Source organism: Chelonoidis abingdonii, chromosome 9 (assembly GCF_003597395.2).
Source record: "Chelonoidis abingdonii isolate Lonesome George chromosome 9, CheloAbing_2.0, whole genome shotgun sequence".
NCBI classification, from domain to species: domain Eukaryota; kingdom Metazoa; phylum Chordata; order Testudines; family Testudinidae; genus Chelonoidis; species Chelonoidis abingdonii.
Genome location: NC_133777.1, coordinates 40,639,199 through 40,657,104, shown reverse-complemented (window position 1 = coordinate 40,657,104; position 17,906 = coordinate 40,639,199). Strand labels below are relative to the sequence as shown.

Genomic DNA, 17,906 nt, shown 5'->3' with positions numbered 1-17,906 from the left:
CCCCCATCCCTTCCTCCCTGTGCACACCCAGCCCTCCTCCATCTGCCACCCTGTACACACCCCCATCCCTTCCTCCCTGTGTACACCCACCCCTCCTCCATCTGCCACCCTGTACACACACCCACCCCTTCCTCCCTGTGCAAACCCCCATCCTGTGTGCACACCCAGCCCTCCTCCATCTGCACACCACACCCTGTACACACCCTCACCTCTTCCTCTGTGTGCACACCCACTCCTCCTCTATCTGCCAGCCTGTACACACCCCCACCCCTTCTTCCATGTGCAAATGCCTGCCTTCGTGCACACCCACCCCCTCCTACATCTGCAGACCCTACCCTGTACACACCTCGCCCCTCCAACTGCTGTCCCATGCGTGCAAAGCCCATTCTGTGCAAACCCTGCCTGTATGTGCACATATGCCACATGCATACAGATCCCACCCTGCTTGCATGCCTGTCCCTTATGTGTACAAACCCCAACCATGTGCAGGCTCATCCCTGCTCTCCTCTCACACACCCTGTGTGTGTCGAGTGCCCCTAGCAAAGCACATCAGCGATGGAATCCCCCTCCCATCTGCACACAGCTGGGGCAGGAGGAGGAATCCTGCCAGGAGGCATTGCCTGCAGTTGTGTCTTGGAGGTGAGACGTGATGGCAGCGCATGGTTCCCCACCATGCCCTCTGGTTGCAGTGTTACCCCTGCGTAAGGGCTGAGCCAGCTGGGAAAGGGGCCTGGCTATAGCTGGGGAAAGCCAGGCTGGCCTGCAGGTTCAGTGGTGCCGGGGGCTCAGTGAGCACTGGTGCTGGCACACTGATCTCCTGTGCCGGTAGTGTTTGTTTATGGTGAACGACCAGCCCTGGAAGAAGCAGCCCCACTGCTCGTGTGGGCTTCATCCCTTCAGGCTAATTCACCCTGCACTTGCAATCCAACAGCTGCCCCAGCACTGGAGCGCGTAACTGATTCCAGCCCCCTCCTGGGCCCCCACTCTGGAAGGGTCACAAAGATGAGAGCTGGAGCCTCGGGGGAAAGCTGTAGCCAGGGAAAGAGGGGGGTGCAGGGCTGTTCGAAGGGTCCTGCACAGGGAGGCAATGGTGGGATGTAGGACGGGGACTGGACACCTGCTGGGCTGTCCTAAGCCCTGGGAGGAACGTACAGCGGGCTTGAGAGTCAAGTGGGCAGGTGGGTGGGTGGCCAGCTGGGGCACGGGGAACATCAGCTCCTGCTGTTCTCAGGACCCCAACCACAGAAGCAGAAGAGTGAGAGGTGGATACAGTGTTTGGGGCTAGATGGACTCTTGCAATGACTCCCCTTCTGTATGCTGGTCACTTTCACTTCTCCTTCCGAGGGGTCTGGCTGCGAGCCCCGCCCTCCAGCGCAGAATCCCCCGCCGGCTCGCTTCTGCTCTGTGTTACTGACACTCCGGGGAAGAATGTTCTTTAAACCACCTGTGACCCCGAGAGAGATAGGATCCGGGCACTGGGGCTGCACCAGCCCAGCCTCCCAGTACAGCAGGGACTGTCGGCTAGCCACCTCCCCGGGTTAGACTTCCCACTTGCAATGACATACAGGGCCAGCTGGGGTCGCTGGTCGCCCCATGAGGGTCTCCAACAGCGACGGGGGGGCACACCTGCCATCTGCATTTGCTAACACATGGGGAGTCTAAGAAAACAGCAATAAAACTGCCCAGGTGGGAGCGCTGGGACATCTGGATTTTTGGATCCCTGGGGGTATGTGGGGCTGTCGAGGGAGATGGGGGCTAGGCTACCTTAGACACCAGGACATCTTGGGGGGCCTGGGGTGCTACTGAGCTAATCGCTGAAGGGTTGCAGCACAAAGCCAAGGCAGGGGAAGAGAGAAGGGGAAGCGAGCAGTGGCTGGTGCTTTCCAAACCGGGACCTGGGGAGGGGATGGGGCAGGCTGGTCGTGGCGTCCCCCCATTAGTGAGTGAACCAAGCTTGTGCCCTGCTGACCCTGCAGCCCCATGTCTGAGGACCAGAGGCCCCTCCATCTCCTGCCTGCTGTCTGTTGCCTCTTCTGCTGCTCAGCAATGCTCCACGAGCTCAGTAGAGAGATGGGGTGGGGTGGAGGAGATGGAGTGGCCAGTTTGGCCAGGCAGGGGAGTGTGTCCTGGATCCCACATGCCCATCCACCCGGCTCGCTCTCTCTATCTCCGTGCAGGGCAGAGTGGCCTGGGAAAGTCAACAATGGTGAACACCCTCTTCAAGTCGAAGGTGAGCCAGAAACCCACAGGCCCCGACTACGAGGAGCGCATCCCAAAGACAGTGCAGCTGCAGTCCGTCACCCACGGTAAGGTCCCCTGCTCCTCAGCTGTCCAGGAGCTGTGGGAAGGACCCCTTCCTCACCCCCCATGACATCCAGCTCTCCAGGAGCCCTTGTGTAGCCCCCCCTCTGCCCAGATATCCCACCATGACCCCCTCCCCCATCCTTCTGCCAGTCCTGGCATCACCTTGGATCCTTCCCCCCAGGAGCCGCAGAGTGGACTCTTTGGGCCCAGCAAGGCCCCGCCCTCCCTCCATGGGCCCCAGCCCACCCTGCCATCCCTGGCCGGCTGGAGCTCGCTAGTCTCTTCTCAAGAATTTCAGAAGCGCCTGCTGCCCTGGGAAACAGAGGCTCCTTTGCGAGCCTCTGGCTTGGCTGCCTCCTGTCCCAAGAGCGACCCCCCCAGGGGAAGCCCAGCCTGCCCATGGCTCCTGCCCCTTAGCTCCAGGCAGGGGAGTGAGAGCTCAGCAGGCATGGGGACAATTCCCTGACCACGGCAGAGCTTCCATTGACTTCACTGGGGGAAGGATCTGGCCCCATCGTCCCCTCCCCCCAGCCTGGCCTGCCAGGGTGCCCGCAGGGCCGTTGCTGCTGCCCCCTGGCCTGAGCGAGCCTAGTGGATGGATTCCCCACACTGTGCCTCAGGTGCTAGGCAGTCACCAAGATCCCTCCCCAGCCCCCATAGCTGCTAGTTCCAGGCCTGGAGCACTCTGCTGCATGTGTCCGGGCAAATGCCCAAGCGGAGTGTGCCCAGAGAGCAGTGGGAAGCCAGCAGGAGCTGGGGAGGGGCTATGCGAGAGATGCCCAACGGGGGGTCAGGGGACTCCTGGAGCACCTCTGTGACCTTGTACCCTCTGCCCCCACTAGTTATTGAAGAGAAGGGCGTGAAGATGAAGCTGACTGTGACAGACACGCCGGGGTTCGGCGACCAGATCAACAACGAAAACTGGTAGGTTCTCGTCCAGTTCTGGGGACCCCAAGGGCAATGTGAGCGGGGCAGGAGGGAGCCCAGCACTGCTGGCCAGGGGCCGGCCATAGAAGGAGGGGCACCAGGGAAGGCTTAGTATGAGCAGCTGGTTGGTAATAACATGACACCCTGGCACCAGAGGGTCACACTCTGGCACTGCGGATTCTGCCTTTCAGCTGCGTGAGCTAGATCCATTGAGCTCCAGGCAGTTACTGTGGGGGGTTTCAGAGGAGACCCTAAAACCCAGCTCTTCTTTGCTCTGTGGGAACACCAAAGCTCTTGGGACACTTCTGTAAGAGTTAGGGATTTGGTTAAAACACCACCCCCTTCCTGCAACCCCACCTTGCCGAAGGGTTTATGCCATGCTGTCAGATCTGAGCGCCTTCTGCTGTGTGCTGGTGCTGGTCTCCTCCCCAGAGGTGGCTGCCTTTCAGTGGTGGGTGGGACAGTTCCTGTGTGTGCAGTGTGCCTAGGGGATGTGAGTGATAGTCTCTTGTCTCCTCTCCCATCACCCAGCTGGGACCCCATCATCAAGTACATCAACGAGCAGTACGAGAAGTACCTGAGAGAGGAGATCCTCATCAGCCGCAAACGGAAGATCCCGGACACCAGGGTCCACAGCTGTGTGTACTTCGTGCCACCCACTGGCCACTGGTGAGCTGTGATCAGTCTCTGCCCACTCCTGAGTGCCCAGTCCCCTGCCTAGCTACCCAAATGCCCTGCTAGGCTGACCTCTCCCAGGGGTTGGGAGGGGCAGCCTGAGCCCTTTGCAAGGGATTGGCTGGCTCATGGAGCTGCTAGTGGGATGAGGAAGCCAGCTTTCCTCCAGCTGGGGCCGTAACCAGCTCAGCTGGCTGGGGGCCAGTGTGTGGCGTGTGAATCCATCTTGGGCCAGTTCCTAGCGAAGGAGAGTCCACGTCTCGGCTGGCCCCCTGCTGCCCATCTCAGTGGCCCCCTCTGAGTCAGCCCCACAGCTAGGGCTGTGTGGGTGAACTCACCTCGCTGCTGCTGCTGTCAGTCGCTAGAGGACTGGACTCTCCATTCCCATTGGCCTCTCTGCTCTGGACACCTGATGGTGCCACTGGTCTGAAGGCAGTGGCTGGCTGTCTCTGCCCCAGTCTGCCAGGGTGGGGCCGATGTCTGGGGGAAGGCAGGGAAAGCAGCATGAGCATGGAGGGTCTCCAATCTTGTTGTGCCAGCGCCCCCCTCTGGCCATGTTGAACACCTAGGGCTTTTCCTTCTCAGGCTGCGTCCCTTGGATCTGGAGTTCATGAGGCGGCTGAGTAAGATCGTCAACGTGGTGCCAGTGATCGCCAAGGCAGACACCCTGACCCTGGAGGAACGGGCCGAGTTCAAGAAAAGGGTGAGGGGCCTCGGAAGGGAGAGATGCAGCTCTTACCTCATCTGGGAGGAGGGCAGGCCAGTGCAGCTGTGCATGGGAACCCCAGAGCCCTTGGGGGCCAGGCAGCATGGCTTGAGGTGCCTCTCAGGTGGGCTGGGGGCTGAGCGATGTTAAAGGGACTGGGCATGGACCCAGCACCGAGGGCCGGGCTGGGTAAGATTCCCCCAAACAGCTGGGTGGTCTCCAATAGGGCCAGGGCAGCCCAAGAGCCCACGCGTCTCTTGCGGCAAGACTTCTGTGTCTCTTCTCCCCCCAGCTGAGCAGAGGCACATCAGGGACAGAGAGGAAAGTAGGAGGAGGCAGCAGCTCAAGGTCACTGTCATGGAGTGTGGGGGAGTCAGAGCCCTGCACCCCCCACTTCCTGCGATTCACCGTGACTCTCAGCCAGCCAGTAAAACAGAAGGTTTATTAGACAACAGGAACACGGTCCCAAGCAGGGCTTGTAGGTACAACCAGGACCTCCCAGCCAGGTCCCTCTGGGGGACAAGGATTTTAGATCCCAGACTTGGGGTTCCCTGCCTCTTCCTAGCCAGCCCAAAACTGAAACCAAACACTCCTCCAGCAGGCTCTCTTTCCCCCTCTCCCTTTGTCCAGTTTCCCGGCCAAAGGTGTTGACTCGCCCCACCCCCCTTCCTGGCTCAGGTTACAGGCTCAGGTACCCTCCCTCACCTAAAGTCATCCCCTGTTCTCCCATCCCCCATGCAGACATTCCCAGGTCAATCCACCCTGCTCCCTACTGCGTCACAGTCATGGCATCTGACACCCCAGTAAGGGGGTTAACCTCAGTGTCCCAGCCAATATCAGCTCCTGCAATGACCCCTGCCCACCTGAAATCCCCCCATGCGAGTCAGTTGGATACAGGGTTCTAAGCACATAGGTAGTGTTGCTGCGTGCTGTTTAACAGGTGCCCCACTCCACCCCAGATGTGGCCACATTTCAGTGGTAGGAGAGATTATATACTCTCTTGAGGGCCTTAGGATGAACGGTAGCCAACTCCATTGCTAGCACAGAGCGATTTCACAGGCACTGTCTCCTGCAGATCCAGAAGGACTTGAAGGCCCATGGCATCAGCGTCTATCCCCAGGAGGATTTTGATGACAACTCAGACGACAGGATATTGAATAATAAAATTCGAGTGAGTGCTGGGAGGCTGGGTGTGTGAGGGGAAGAGCTGAGCTGGGCTGTGACCAGCTGCCGTGGGATGCTCTGTGTCCCTCTCTGGCTGGGACAGGCAGATGGGCAGCTGTGCTGAGCAGTGACAGCAGTGCTGAGGAGGGAGCCTGCCCCCGAGTGGTGGTGCCAGGGCTCACTGATTGGAGAGGTGGGCCTGTTCCAGTTCTACAGTGACTCTGTCCCCACTTCCCATCCAGGACAAAATCCCCTTTGCGGTGGTGGGAGCGGACAAGGAGCATCAGGTGAACGGCAAGAGGGTCCTGGGCCGCAAGACCAAGTGGGGGATCATTGAAGGTAATAGGTCGCTCGAACATGGGTGGGGTGCAGCTCCGGGTTCCCCATCCTGAGCAGAGACGGCAGCTGGGTGCTCCTTGTGTTGATATGGATCCTGTCCCCCAGCTGCCCAGCTCCCAGTAGACCCCCGCTACCACTGGCTCTGTCCCCCTGTAGTGGCTGGTCTGTGGACGGAGGGTTTGGAGAGTTCCTGAGCCTCGGGCTGGTAGATCCACTGCCCCACGCAGATGCGCCCCAGCCAGGGGCCTGGTTGCACCGTGGTGGAGTTGGGTTCCTCGACATACTGCTCCGCTTGCATCTGCACTCCCTGCCCCTGCTGTTTTGGACAGGCTTCTGGAGCCCTGTGCCCAGTGGTGCCCTTGTGTCCAAAGCCAGCTCTGGTTGTCCTCCCAGCTCCTTCTCGGGCGCACTGAATGGGCCGCCTTTCCAGGCCAGCTCCTCCTCCAGGCCAGAAGGTTTCCTTTGGTCCTGAGAGTAGGCTGCGACCCAGCAGTGAGCAACGGCTCAGGTTGGGGGAACTCAGCAGCAACAAGCCTAGCCCTTGGTATTGAGGGTTTCTGGTCCTGCCCTCCCCCGGGGCTTGCACTGGGGAGGAAGGAGTGGCAGAGGGTTAAGGAAAGGTGCTCAAACTTCTTAGAACCCCAGAGTGTGGGGCAAAGGTTCAGACTGGCCCATCCTGCCTGCCCATCCCCAGTCAAGCTCTTCAGCCCCCGCCCTGAGGCCTGCATGTGTTAGGGCAGTGGGCAGAGTGCCAGGCAGCCGGGACCCTCCCCGGAGCTCTGACACTCCGTGTTTGCTCTAGGACTGCCCCTGTGCTGAGCCCCCTTCCACTCCTGTAACGCTGGAGTCCCCAGCACTGGCTCTGCCCAGCATCTGTGGGGTGGAGCTGCGATCGCGCCACTGCCTTCACCTCTCGCTCCCAGCGATCTGCCAGGCCGCTGTGATACCTGGCTCCTGCAGCAAGCGCCCCTCCCGGCATCACACCTGGGCTGCAATAAACCTGACACGCGGGGCCTGGGAAGTGCAGCAAGCAGGCATCCTCCCGAGCCAGCCCTCCCCTGAGCACTGCTGCAGCCAGTGCAGCTGAGAGCTCCTCCCCAAGAGACCCACAGGCCCAGTAGGGAGCTGGAGCCTGTCTGGGCCCTGCCCACTCCACTCTGGAGCTGTGCTGCTCCCTGAGCACCGGGGATCCGCAGGCTCTGCTGAGAGCCTGTTGACAGAGCTGGAGTGAAGCGTGTGCAGCACCTAGCCCATCCCTCGCTCACAGGACAGTACACTGCACTCGAGTCACCCCTCTAAACTAGTCAGAATGACACTAGCGCAGAACGTGGCCCATTATATGTTAGCTTTCCTCCAGCACCGCGTGGAGAGTCACCACTGGAGATGCAGCCTTCTTCCCAGACCCCCAACCTCCTGGGTGTGCAGGGATCTATGGACCTCGTCCCCAGGCAGGGACACTGTGGTGCCCTGCCATGGCCGTGTTCCTGCAGTCTGAGCAGCGGGCCTATCCATCCTCCCCCACATCCCAAGCAGTCACTGTAGCCTTAAGTCCTTTCCCCCTGTGAGTCCTTGCACCTGCGCCTGGCTGGTGCTGGGGGTCAGCTGGGGCTTGGGAAGAGCCCCTCTGGAGCGCGTTACCAAGGGCCTCTTCATTTATCAAAGGCAGCCACGGCGCTGCCAGGTAACCCATCTGAATGCTGGCTGAAGGCTCCCAGCTGCTACCTGGCTGTGCTCCGTGCCAGAGGGAGACTCACCAGCATCTCACCGTGCGTGGAGGGGACTGGCACGGCTGCAGGGGGGCTGCTGGAGCTGGTCTGGCACTCCCACACCCATGCAAAGCCGCGCTGACACACATGAACCCCTAGGCATGCGCTCTGGATGTGGAATTGCACAGGGACACACATGGAATATGACAGACATGGGGTGGAAGGGAACTCGAGCGGTCGATTAGTCTAGCCCCCTGCGCTGAGGCAGGACCAAGTAAACCTAGACCCTCCCTGACAGGTGTTTGTCAGCAGGGATTCCAAGCCTGTATACCCATGTGCAGCCGTCATACGTGTGCTAATGTGTATTTATTTGTATTATCGCAGGGCTCCCCCACAAGCCCGTATGTGCACACACAGTGAGCACTCCCTGGCACTCACATACCCAGACTCTCACTGGACATGCAACGTCTCTGAACACCACTGGACACATAGCTGTCCCTGGGAGCAGCCCCACCAACACGCCTCCACGTACGCACACACGTGCAACCCCCAGACACGTGCAAACCAGGGCTGTTCCTGGGTCCCCCCGCAGCACTCGTTGGGGTCCCGTTGCTGTGTCCACTCCATTGGGGCAGGCCTCATAGAGCACCACGCTTAGGCCGCTGCCTGGACTCGGTGCCCTGGAGTTGGGCTGCTCTTTTGAACACAGGGCTGCTGCTGTTCTGGTGAGATTGCAGCTGCCTGCATGTCCCCGCTGCCATTTACCCAATGCACATACATGAGAGCCTGCTGCCCCCTAGTGACCACCTGCCTCCTTGCAGCTCCCCAGCAGGAGTGAAAGGCTCCTGGATCCTCCTGGGGCAGGGTCTAGTCTCCCAGTAAAAGACAGAGTGGACAAGATGCAGTTAAAAGCCAAGGTGGCAGGACATGGGGTGCTGCTCTGACCAGAGTGGCTTTGACTGCATTCCTTATGTATCTGAATCCCTCCAGTAGGGCTACATCTCATCTGTCTTGTTTTTCAGTGGAGAACCCAGCACACTGCGAATTCCCCCTGCTCCGAGACCTGCTCATCCGGTGAGATGCCCACCTGGGCCCGCCCCCCTAACGTGCAAGGAGAGGGGTACAGCCCAAGGCACACAGGGTGGGGTTGGGGAGGGCCTGGCCCCTGCTTGGAGCCCATCCCTGTGCAGGGCTCAGCACTCTCCACTCCCAGGGAAAACCACAGGAGTTGGGTCACTGAGCAGGAAGTGCAGGATTGGGCTGGGGTCCTGGAGGGGAAGCCATGGCACAGTGAGAGCAGCCCTTAGGGGACTGGCAGAGGGGGTGGTGCTTCTGGAGAGAGGGGGATGGCAGCAAGGTTCTGCCCCTCATAGTGGGATGGCTTTTACAGCACATGCTTAGCCTGTTTGGGGCCCTCAGGCTGCAGGGCCCAGGGCCTGGCTGGAGCTGGTCTTCCTGCCCCTTTACCCCCTGCCTCTCGCTCTCCACCTGCCCCAGGTCCCACCTGCAGGATCTCAAGGACATCACTCACAACGTGCACTACGAGAGCTACCGCGTGCAGCGGCTCAACGAGAGCAACCTGCTGGTGCTGAGCCCCATCAACGGGCTGCTGGGGAAGGACGAGGTGGAGAGCAACCTCTGAGCAGGGAGAGCAGGGTGTCCTCCTCCCAGATAGCGCCCACAGACTGGCTGAGGTGAGGAGGAGCTGAGATCCCACCCCCTGGACAGAGCTCTTCCGTTCTCACTGCCCTGCCCAAGTGCCCTAGTGCTGGGCTAGGCACCGTCTCTGCCGATGCACCAAAACCTTCCTGCCATGCAACAGCCTTAAGCAAAGAACGAGTCCTGGGGGGCTGTGCCGGGTGCTGCCTCGAGGGCCCCCACTGCTCCCCATCTGTTCCTCCTGCTTCCCCCATACCCATCCCCCTTGGTGACTTTTCATAGAGCTCATAGGTTCCTGGCACACGCACCCCCTGCACCGCTGCTCCCCGACAAGCACACCCCAGTTCTGGAGAGAGCCCTGCCCTACCACAGAGGCACAGTCGAGCCAGTGGGCCTGACCCCCCGAGACCCAAGCAGCACCCGCGTGGAGGCACAGGCCTTTCCCACTTCATGCCATTGCCCCCAGGACGGGGGCAGCCTCAGGCCTGCGCTGCTGAGAACAGCTTCACCTCCTGATCTTCCCCACCTGGGCTGCTGCCCTGAGCCTCCAGCTCCTTCGGGAGGCCCAGCGCCTGTATCTCCCATGAGGGACAACTGGAGTAGAACACCGCCCCGTGTGCTGTGGGGCAGAGGGAGCCCTGGGGCTGGCGAGGCAGAGCCAGCCCTTCCTGCTGGGGGATGAGTGAAGCTCTGGGAGGTGGAGGTACCCAAGCAGCCTCTCCCATGCCCTTAGGGGACAGCCCAGTGGAATTCCTCTAAGGGTTCTGATCCATCCTACAGAGGGCTAGAGCCTGTAGCTGCCTATGAGAGTAGGGAAAAGGTGGGATGGGCAGTGCTAAGATTTGGGGGACAGCAGAGGGGGACGGAGGCCCAACCGACTGCCCCTTGGGCAGAGCCGCCAGCAGTGTGGGCTGGGAAAAGCCGGGGGGGGGGGGGGGGGGGGGGGCAGGGCTGCGCACTCCAATGGATCAAAGCAAGTTCGATATAACACGGTTTTACCTATAACGTGGGCTAGAGCCTGTAGCTGCCTATGAGAGTAGGGAAAAGGTGGGATGGGCAGTGCTAAGATTTGGGGGACAGCAGAGGGGGACGGAGGCCCAACCGNGGGGGGGGGGGGGGGGCGAGGAGATGGATGCAGGCTGCTCCAGCCAGGGGAGAGGCATTGGTGGGAGGTCCAGGGCTAGGGCTGAGCGCTGGGCAGTGGGAGGAGCGAGGGGTGTCACAGGGAAATCCCCCCCAGCCCACAGGGCGGGGCTTAGCCATTTACTGTCCTCTGTACGGCTGGGGCTGGGGCTGGGGCTGGGGCTGGGGCTCGTTCTATCGCTGGAGGCTCTGGTCACACATTAGAGATCCCCCTGCAGCCTTGGCCTGGTGCCTGTTCATCCCCTCACAGGGAAGGAGGCAGTGCAGAGTTGCTCCTTCCTGGGGCCCATGTACAGCGCTTCAGCCAGTGTCCCCTTCCTGCAGCCACCTGGTGCATATACGCCTGACCCATCCCCGATTGGAGCCCCTTCCCCGCCAGGACCCTCAGCCTCCCCCAGATGGGGGCTAGAGGCTAAAGAGGCCTGAGGATCCTGAGCCATTGCCACTGACAGGGAATGAGCAGTGGGATTATGAGGCTCCTTCCAGCAGGGAGTCCCCACCCGCCGCAAACCCAGCTGTGCTCTGCCTGGAGCATCAGGCCAGACTAAGCTCCCCAAGAAGCCAAGTGCCTGGAGACTGAGCTTGGAGCCCAACAGGGAAGGCTGCAGCCAGCCCCTCGCAGGGATGGAGGAATCATCACCAGTCAGCTGGGGCTGTGCCCTGGCCAGCCCAGAGCGGCCCACTCTGCCAGCTGCTTTCTCCACTGGGCCGTCCAGCCAGCTCCCCTGGGCCACTCCCTCACCCTGCCAGCCCCTCCACAGGACCCTCCAGCCAACTCCCCTGGGCCACTCCCCCACCCTGCCAGCCCCTCCACAGTGCCCTCCCGCCATCGCCCCTGGGCCACTCCCCCACCCTGCTCCCTAGCCCCACCCTCCTAGAGGTCTGCTCGGGCACAGCTGACTGCACCCAGCCCAAGACTGAGTCAAGTCCTTTTCACACCTGGCCCTGACCCTCTCACACCACTGCCTCTGCCCCCTTGTCTTTGGGGCTCAGCCCAGTGGGGGCTCCCCTCACCCCGTACCCATGAACCATCCCCAGCTGCCTTGCCCATGGGGTCAGCGCAGCAGGCTGCTGCATGCCCCCCTCCTGCCGGCTTCCCCCTGCTGCACTGTGGGTGCTGCGAGCTCCTCAGCACACTCACTCCGCAGGACACCGACGCAGCGAGTTGGTGGCAGCTGGCAGGAGCTGAACACGCAGCTGCCGCTGCCCCGACCCCCCAGGCAGGAGGAGTGAGCAGACCAATCCAAACCCAACCCTTGCAGGCTGGCCCCTCTGGCTGCAAGGCTCTGCTCTCCGCCCCCTGCCAGCACTTGTAATTGAGGCTAGTAAGGGAAGCAGGTCGAAAGCATTGGCTCTGGGATAATTGCCCTAGAGTCTCCAGCTGAGAGCAGAGCCCTTGGGGTGGGTACTGGATAGCTGGCGTGGTACATGTAAGCCGGCAATGCAGAGCTCCACGCAGGGCCTGTCTGTCTAGGGGTGGGATGGAGGGCAGCTCCCTGCATTGCCTGACAGCTCTTAACATGCTCTGCGGGGCTCTGCAGAGCCTGCCCCCAACCCCCCTGTCCATTTAGGGCTGGCCAGGAGCTGGGACTGAATGTTGCTGCAGGGGCATGTGCTGTGAGCTCCCCAAGTGGTCTCACCACTCCTTTGCCAGCGCTCCTCTTTGCTCATGCTACAGGCCCATTTCACTGCCGATCACTGGTTGCTAAAGACTATAAAATACTGCAGACTAGTTGCCAGGGCATAAAAACACCAGCTCAGCCCCGGCCACTCCCCCTGAGTACAAGAGCGGCACAGGGTCACTGGGAGCATGGTAGGGATCTCCTGCTCCAGCCACTGCGCAGCCTGCTGTGGGGAATGGGCTGGGCTTCCAACAGGGCCCATAGCCCTGTACAGCAAGGGACCACCCCAGGGCTAGAGGAGATCCCCAGGAGGGAGGGTGTAAGACTCTGCACCACCATTCGCAGGTGAAGATGGCCTGGGATCCCCACTCTGGGTTGGGTCCTAGCGTGGGGCTGGCCCACAATGCTGATAAGCCAGTTAACACGCAGACCAGTGTGAAGTCTGCCCCTGCACAGCTTGTTTGCTCACTGGAGAGAGGAAAACTCCAGCTCAGTCTGGCACCAAGCAACAGTCCCTGGCTTGGCCTCAGCCCGGCTGGGTGGCCTTAGCAAGGGGCTTCATCCCCTTGGACCTGGGTTGTCTATCTGGAAAATTGGGCTACCCCTTCCCAGGGGCTGAATCCACTAGCCAGCAGGAGGTAGTACCTGGATCCTGCCATTCCCTTCATCCAGTGCAGTGAGACCCTTTACAGAGCTGGGCTCCTCCACATTCCCAGCTCTGGGCGTAGCACCGACCTCTTCTCTCCGGTCACCACACTGTCCAGCCTCCAGGGACTCTGGCAGGCCCCATTAATCCTTTGCAAACAGCTGAGAAGGAGTCTGGCCCTGCGCCCCCACCTGGCCTGCTCCTCATTCCCAGCAGTGTGCCGGCCGGGGACTAGCCCCTGCTGAGGAGAGGTGCTAGGAGCCATGGGCCCCTCTGCTCACTAGCTGTCTCCATCTCCCCTAGCCAGAGAGAGCTCCCACCCAGGAATACTACAGCCACTGATTTGGGGAGGCCCATGTGTGACCCCCTGCATCTGATTTTCAGTGGGGCTGAGTACCTTACCTGCAGCTTGATAGCAAGGCAAGCCACAGCCACATGGCCCCCCTCTGGAAATCAGGCCCCACGTGCCCAAACTGGTCACCCAAGCACTGAGTCCCCAGGATTGGTGGAGATTTTACATGCCACTGCCTGTGCCTGGAGCATGCTGCTCTCCTCCTCTGCCTCCTTTACCACCCCCCCACCCCTGAGGAACCCAAACACAATAACCTTGCCCACTCTGTAGCATTGCCCACACCACAGCATGTGCAAACATCACCTGAATCCCTTCATCTGGCAGTGAAATGCAGCCACCTCTGGGGTGGAACACAACAGGTATTTGACAGAGCCAAGCAATGCTATAATGCACCAGCTCGGAACTCCCGGGATGTGGATGGGGTGGAGGGCAAGCGAGTGGAACCCAGGAGTCCTGCACCCAGGCCTGTGCTTCAATCGCAAGAGCTGTCTCGTAATCCCTTCTCCACTGGGACACAGGGAGCAGCCAGAAGGAACCTGCTCTGCTGTGAGGAACAAAGTTCATCAAGTAGCACTGAGCAAACCAAACCTACAGACAGAGTGCGCCAAAGGGTAGCCTCCTGCAGCAAAGGCTGTTTCCCCCACAAGGAGCTGGCGTGTCAGGCTCTCGGGCCAAAGTCCAAAGGAGCGTGAAGCGCCGGAGGCACTAAGTTATGCAAAAAGTCGTTCCCAGCTCAGCACAGCTCAGCTCGGGCCAGGTTTCCTTTCACATCACTGCCAAAGCTGCTGCTGAAGGATTAATGGGGTCCTCGCCCAACTCACAGCCCCTGTCCAGTAGCTGAGGCAATAGGCCCCATCCTGCTAGTTCTTACTAAATGGGATTACAAGTGGTGGAGGGGGGGGGGGGGAAAACCCCAGCAGCCCTAGGCCTAGCCCTGCAATGAAAGTGCAGGAGGAGAAGAGCCAAGGAGCTCTCCCAAGGGTGATAAATGAGGGCCAGTCAGCACCAGCTCAGCCTGGATTGCTCCAGGGCTGAATCCTCTAGGGCCACTCCTCCGCCTGAACCTCCTCAGTCTCACCTGGAACAGCTACTGCATCAACCAGCCTCCTGCCACACGCTCCCCAGGGCCCCGTTCCTGCACCCACAACCCCTGGCACCTGCATGGAGCCAGCTGCAGGCTCAAGCCCTGGATTGGCAGCACCTCTGGCCTCAAGCACATCCAGCTGCAAAGAACACCAGCTGTTTTCACATTCCTGGATGGCACCTCCCGTTCTCTGAGGGCCACAGGCTTTAACACAGCCTCACGCTGTCTCCACCTCCCTTCAGCGCAGGTGGGAACCTCCCAGCATGCACGGCCCCCCCCCTTTGCTTTACAGAGAGAAGGTAAGCACATGGGCTGCTGGCTGCTAGCCCGGCTCAGGGGAACCGGCTCGGGGGGAAGCACTCAGGTGAGCAGCCAGTGTGCACCACTGACATTCTCCCTGGCCCCAGCTTTGCAGTGGTGTAGCCCTGTTGACTTCATTGCAGTGCCTTCTCATTTACACCAGCATGGGTGAAATCAGAATCAGCCCTGTAGCCCCCGTGTACACACACCTCGCCCAGGTGTGATGGACCCCATGGGGCCGAGGGGCAGCAGGCTCAGTGAGGAGTGAGTCTGCATGGACAGATGCTTTGGAGCATGACAGTCTGAGTGGAGGGGGCAGGTGATCTAGTTACAGAGTTTCCAGGAACCAGCCAGCTGCAGGACACCATGAGTTGCTCTTTAACCAGCTCCCCTGTTAATGATCTACTCTGCTGCTGCCCTGCCCTGAGTGAGAGGCTGAGCGAGCACAGGGGCACCTCCTGGAATTCAGCTCCAGGAGCGGGCCAGGCAGCCAGCCGCCTCGATGCCAAAGAAGCCCTTCACATCCAGCATTGTGCAGTGTTGGAGGATGGGTGGGGACAGTGCAAGGCAGAGAGCTGAGGGAGAGCTTCCTGCTCGCTCCAGGCTGGGCTCAGGCAGAGTGTAGGATAATCAGCCATTTTATTAAGTGTTTCCTCCCTAGCTCCGTCTCCCTGGACCAGGGGCCCACCCCCTTGGCCCAGATAAGAGCAAACTCCAATTGCATCTGCTCTCCCTGGTACTCGACTTGGGCGGTGCTGAGAGCCAGCCAGGTAGGCTGTACCCAAGATTGGCACCGCGCACTCTTTTCTAACAATACAGGCTTCCAGACCTGCTCCAGCCCTTCACGCTCAGCGCTTGCCAGCCTGGGCTAAGCTTTGTGGGCGAGGGTGCCTGAATTCCTTGCCTTCCCGCCTGGCTCTGCAGTTTGAGAGGCAGAGGCTGCTGCGGTTGGCACAGGTTGCTGGGGTTCTGTCGTGCCAAGGGCATCATGCCAGTCATTGAGCTGAATTTCCGCTCCTTGATCACCCCTGTGGGGATTGTCCGGTTCTTTGAGATCTTCCTGTCCTGCACGGCCTTCAGTCTGGTGGCCGCTTCGACTGACTTCAAAGGACCCTATGGGGCCTGGTGCATGTTCACCTGGTGCTTCTGCTTCATCGTGTCTGTTCTGATCGTGGTGGTGGAGCTGTTTGGCTTTTCTGAGAAGCTGCCACTGTCCTGGGATGACTTCACCAGTGCCTTCGCCATGCTGGCAGCGCTCATGGTCTTCACCTCCTCCATCATGTACCCTACCACCTTCCTCACCGGCACTTGCTCTGACTCCATTTGTCCTTATCAGGCAGCAGCTACAGCCATGTCCTGCGTCTGCTTCATTGCCTACTCCATCGAGGTTGGGCTGACCCGAGCCAGGCCTGGAGATATCAGCAGCTTCCTCGCCACTGTCCCTGGCCTCTTGAAGGTATTTGAAGCCTATGTGGCTTGTCTTATCTTCTCCTTAGTGAGTGACCCCAAGCCGTATAAAATCGAACCCGGCCAGCAATGGTGCATAGCCGTCTACAGCATCTGCTTCATTGTCACGCTGCTCATCATCATCCTCACCATTGGCCGGTGTCTCACCTACATACCCTTCCCTTTGGAGAAAGTCCTGGTGGGTTACAACGCCGTGGCTGTGCTCCTGTACCTGACGGCTGCCATCATCTGGCCCATCTTCAACTTCAGAGGGAACCCCAGACCCAATTCATGTGGCAGAGATTGCTCATGGAACAGACTGCTGGGCGTGACCTTCCTCACCTTCTTCAATCTCATCGCCTACATCGTCGACCTGGTCTACTCCTCCAAGATGGTCTTCGTGACCAGGACAGCCTAACGGAGCACGATCAGCCGCACCCAAGGGGGTACGGGCCTGCAGTGGGAGCCATCAGCACTGAAGTGGTGGGAATGGACTGGGGCCGCCCGTCGCTCAGGGCAGAGCTGCTTTGGTCTCGGCTGTTTTGCATTTCTTCCCCACATCCTTGCTTTATTGGCATGTCCATGCACCAGAGGGTTCTGTGTGTATTTGATTTGGCGGCTGCTGCAGGTGGCTGCTGCTGGGGCCCAGGTGCTGCTGCAGGGAATCAGGGCATTCCTTGCAGGACATGTGTGTAGGGGATGGGATGGGAAGGGAGGGACACAGACAGAACATGCTACCTGTTGCCCGTGTGTACAGCAACCTCTGAGTGAGCCATAGAAGAGCAGGGAGGTCAGGAATGGGGAGATCCCAATCCAAAGCCCACTGAAGTCAATGAGAGTCTTTGCATTGATTTCAGCATGTGCCAGATTGGGCCCTGGAAGCCCAAAGAGCATCAGGGGACTGAGGCTGGGTTACCAAGTCCTGGCTAGTTAGTGTGTGGTGATGCAGCTGCCTGCTGCGACTCAGAGAAACTTTCCTATGCCACAAACTCTGGTCTGAAGACAGGTAAACAGCACGCAGGGCTCCCGCCCTCCCTCCAGGAAATGAAAGTTCGAGGGCTGGGGCTATGCAAACAGCAGTGTGTGTGCTTAGAGGGCTGGGTGCTGGGCTGGGGGAGGGGAGCAAGCTGGGGTCTGCAGCAAGCAGGGCATGGCGGGCAGGAATGGCTGACTGCAGACGGGTGACGTTGGCAAGGCCAGCCCCATGGTGTGGGGCTATTTTATGATCAGTCTGGCTAGTGTTTACCTACTCTCTGAGGGTCTCACCTTTCCGGGAAAGCTCCCCCTCACTGGCCCCATTAGGGCCAAAATCCACCCTGCAACACATGACCCAAAAAGACACCCTCACTGCTCGGCCAGGCCTCCACTTCCCCTCCCAATCCCTGGGGCACAGGAGCTGCCATTCTATCCTTCTCCCTACCTAATAGGCAGCTTCCCCATTCGTGCTCCCCTCTACTTCCCCATATTCGCCTGAGTCACATGCACATCCGCTTAGTCTGGTGCCGCACCGTTCCCTCCCTGTCCCCTTTGGCAGCCCCATTCCTGGGTCTCCACGTTCTCCGGCCTGACCCACACATGGCCACCCCCACTCCTGGGGCACCTTGCTTCTTCCCCACTAGGAGCAATGGGAGGTGATGGCCATTCCTGCTGGGGGACCTGAAGGCCCTTGTTCACCTGCAGTTTCAAAGGGACATGACAGCCATCTTGCTGAGGGCAGCCTGTGGCTTCAGTCCTGCTGATAATGATCGGAGATGGCCGCCATTTAGAACAGGGCTAAACTGGGAGGCAAAAATGAAATGAAATTCATGCAAACCTGTACATGTGTATACATAA

General features: G+C 60.0%; 2 protein-coding genes across 3 annotated transcripts in view; both read left to right on the top strand.

Moving 5' to 3' along the window:
• SEPTIN12 (septin 12) overlaps positions 1–10,848 on the top strand; it is a 67,374-nt gene extending 56,526 nt beyond the window's left edge. The window contains exons 3-11 of one of the 2 annotated variants that reach the window (XR_012656525.1): positions 2,178–2,306; positions 3,147–3,228; positions 3,763–3,900; positions 4,492–4,609; positions 5,688–5,783; positions 6,019–6,115; positions 8,844–8,895; positions 9,319–10,425; positions 10,609–10,848. Coding sequence is in view for 1 of the 2 variants with exons in the window: in XM_032794702.2 (XP_032650593.1) it covers positions 2,178–2,306; positions 3,147–3,228; positions 3,763–3,900; positions 4,492–4,609; positions 5,688–5,783; positions 6,019–6,115; positions 8,844–8,895; positions 9,319–9,463 (857 nt within the window). In the remaining variant the exon portion in view is untranslated. Of the gene's footprint in view, positions 1–2,177; positions 2,307–3,146; positions 3,229–3,762; positions 3,901–4,491; positions 4,610–5,687; positions 5,784–6,018; positions 6,116–8,843; positions 8,896–9,318; positions 10,426–10,608 lie in introns of those variants that run through there. The other variant, XM_032794702.2, reaches the window with a different exon arrangement.
• A 4,680-nt stretch (positions 10,849–15,528) lies between these two features.
• LOC116833275 (myeloid-associated differentiation marker-like) lies at positions 15,529–16,576 on the top strand. The gene has a single exon (XM_032794705.2). The coding sequence runs from the start codon at positions 15,616–15,618 to the stop codon at positions 16,489–16,491; it is 876 nt and encodes a 291-aa protein (XP_032650596.1). The 5' UTR covers positions 15,529–15,615; the 3' UTR covers positions 16,492–16,576.
• Positions 16,577–17,906: the final 1,330 nt, after the last annotated feature.

What these genes read in the sequence shown, in the direction of transcription:
- LOC116833275 (XM_032794705.2), top strand. Translation starts at nt 15,616, where the DNA reads ATGCCAGTCATTGAGCTGAATTTCCGCTCCTTGATCACCCCTGTGGGG.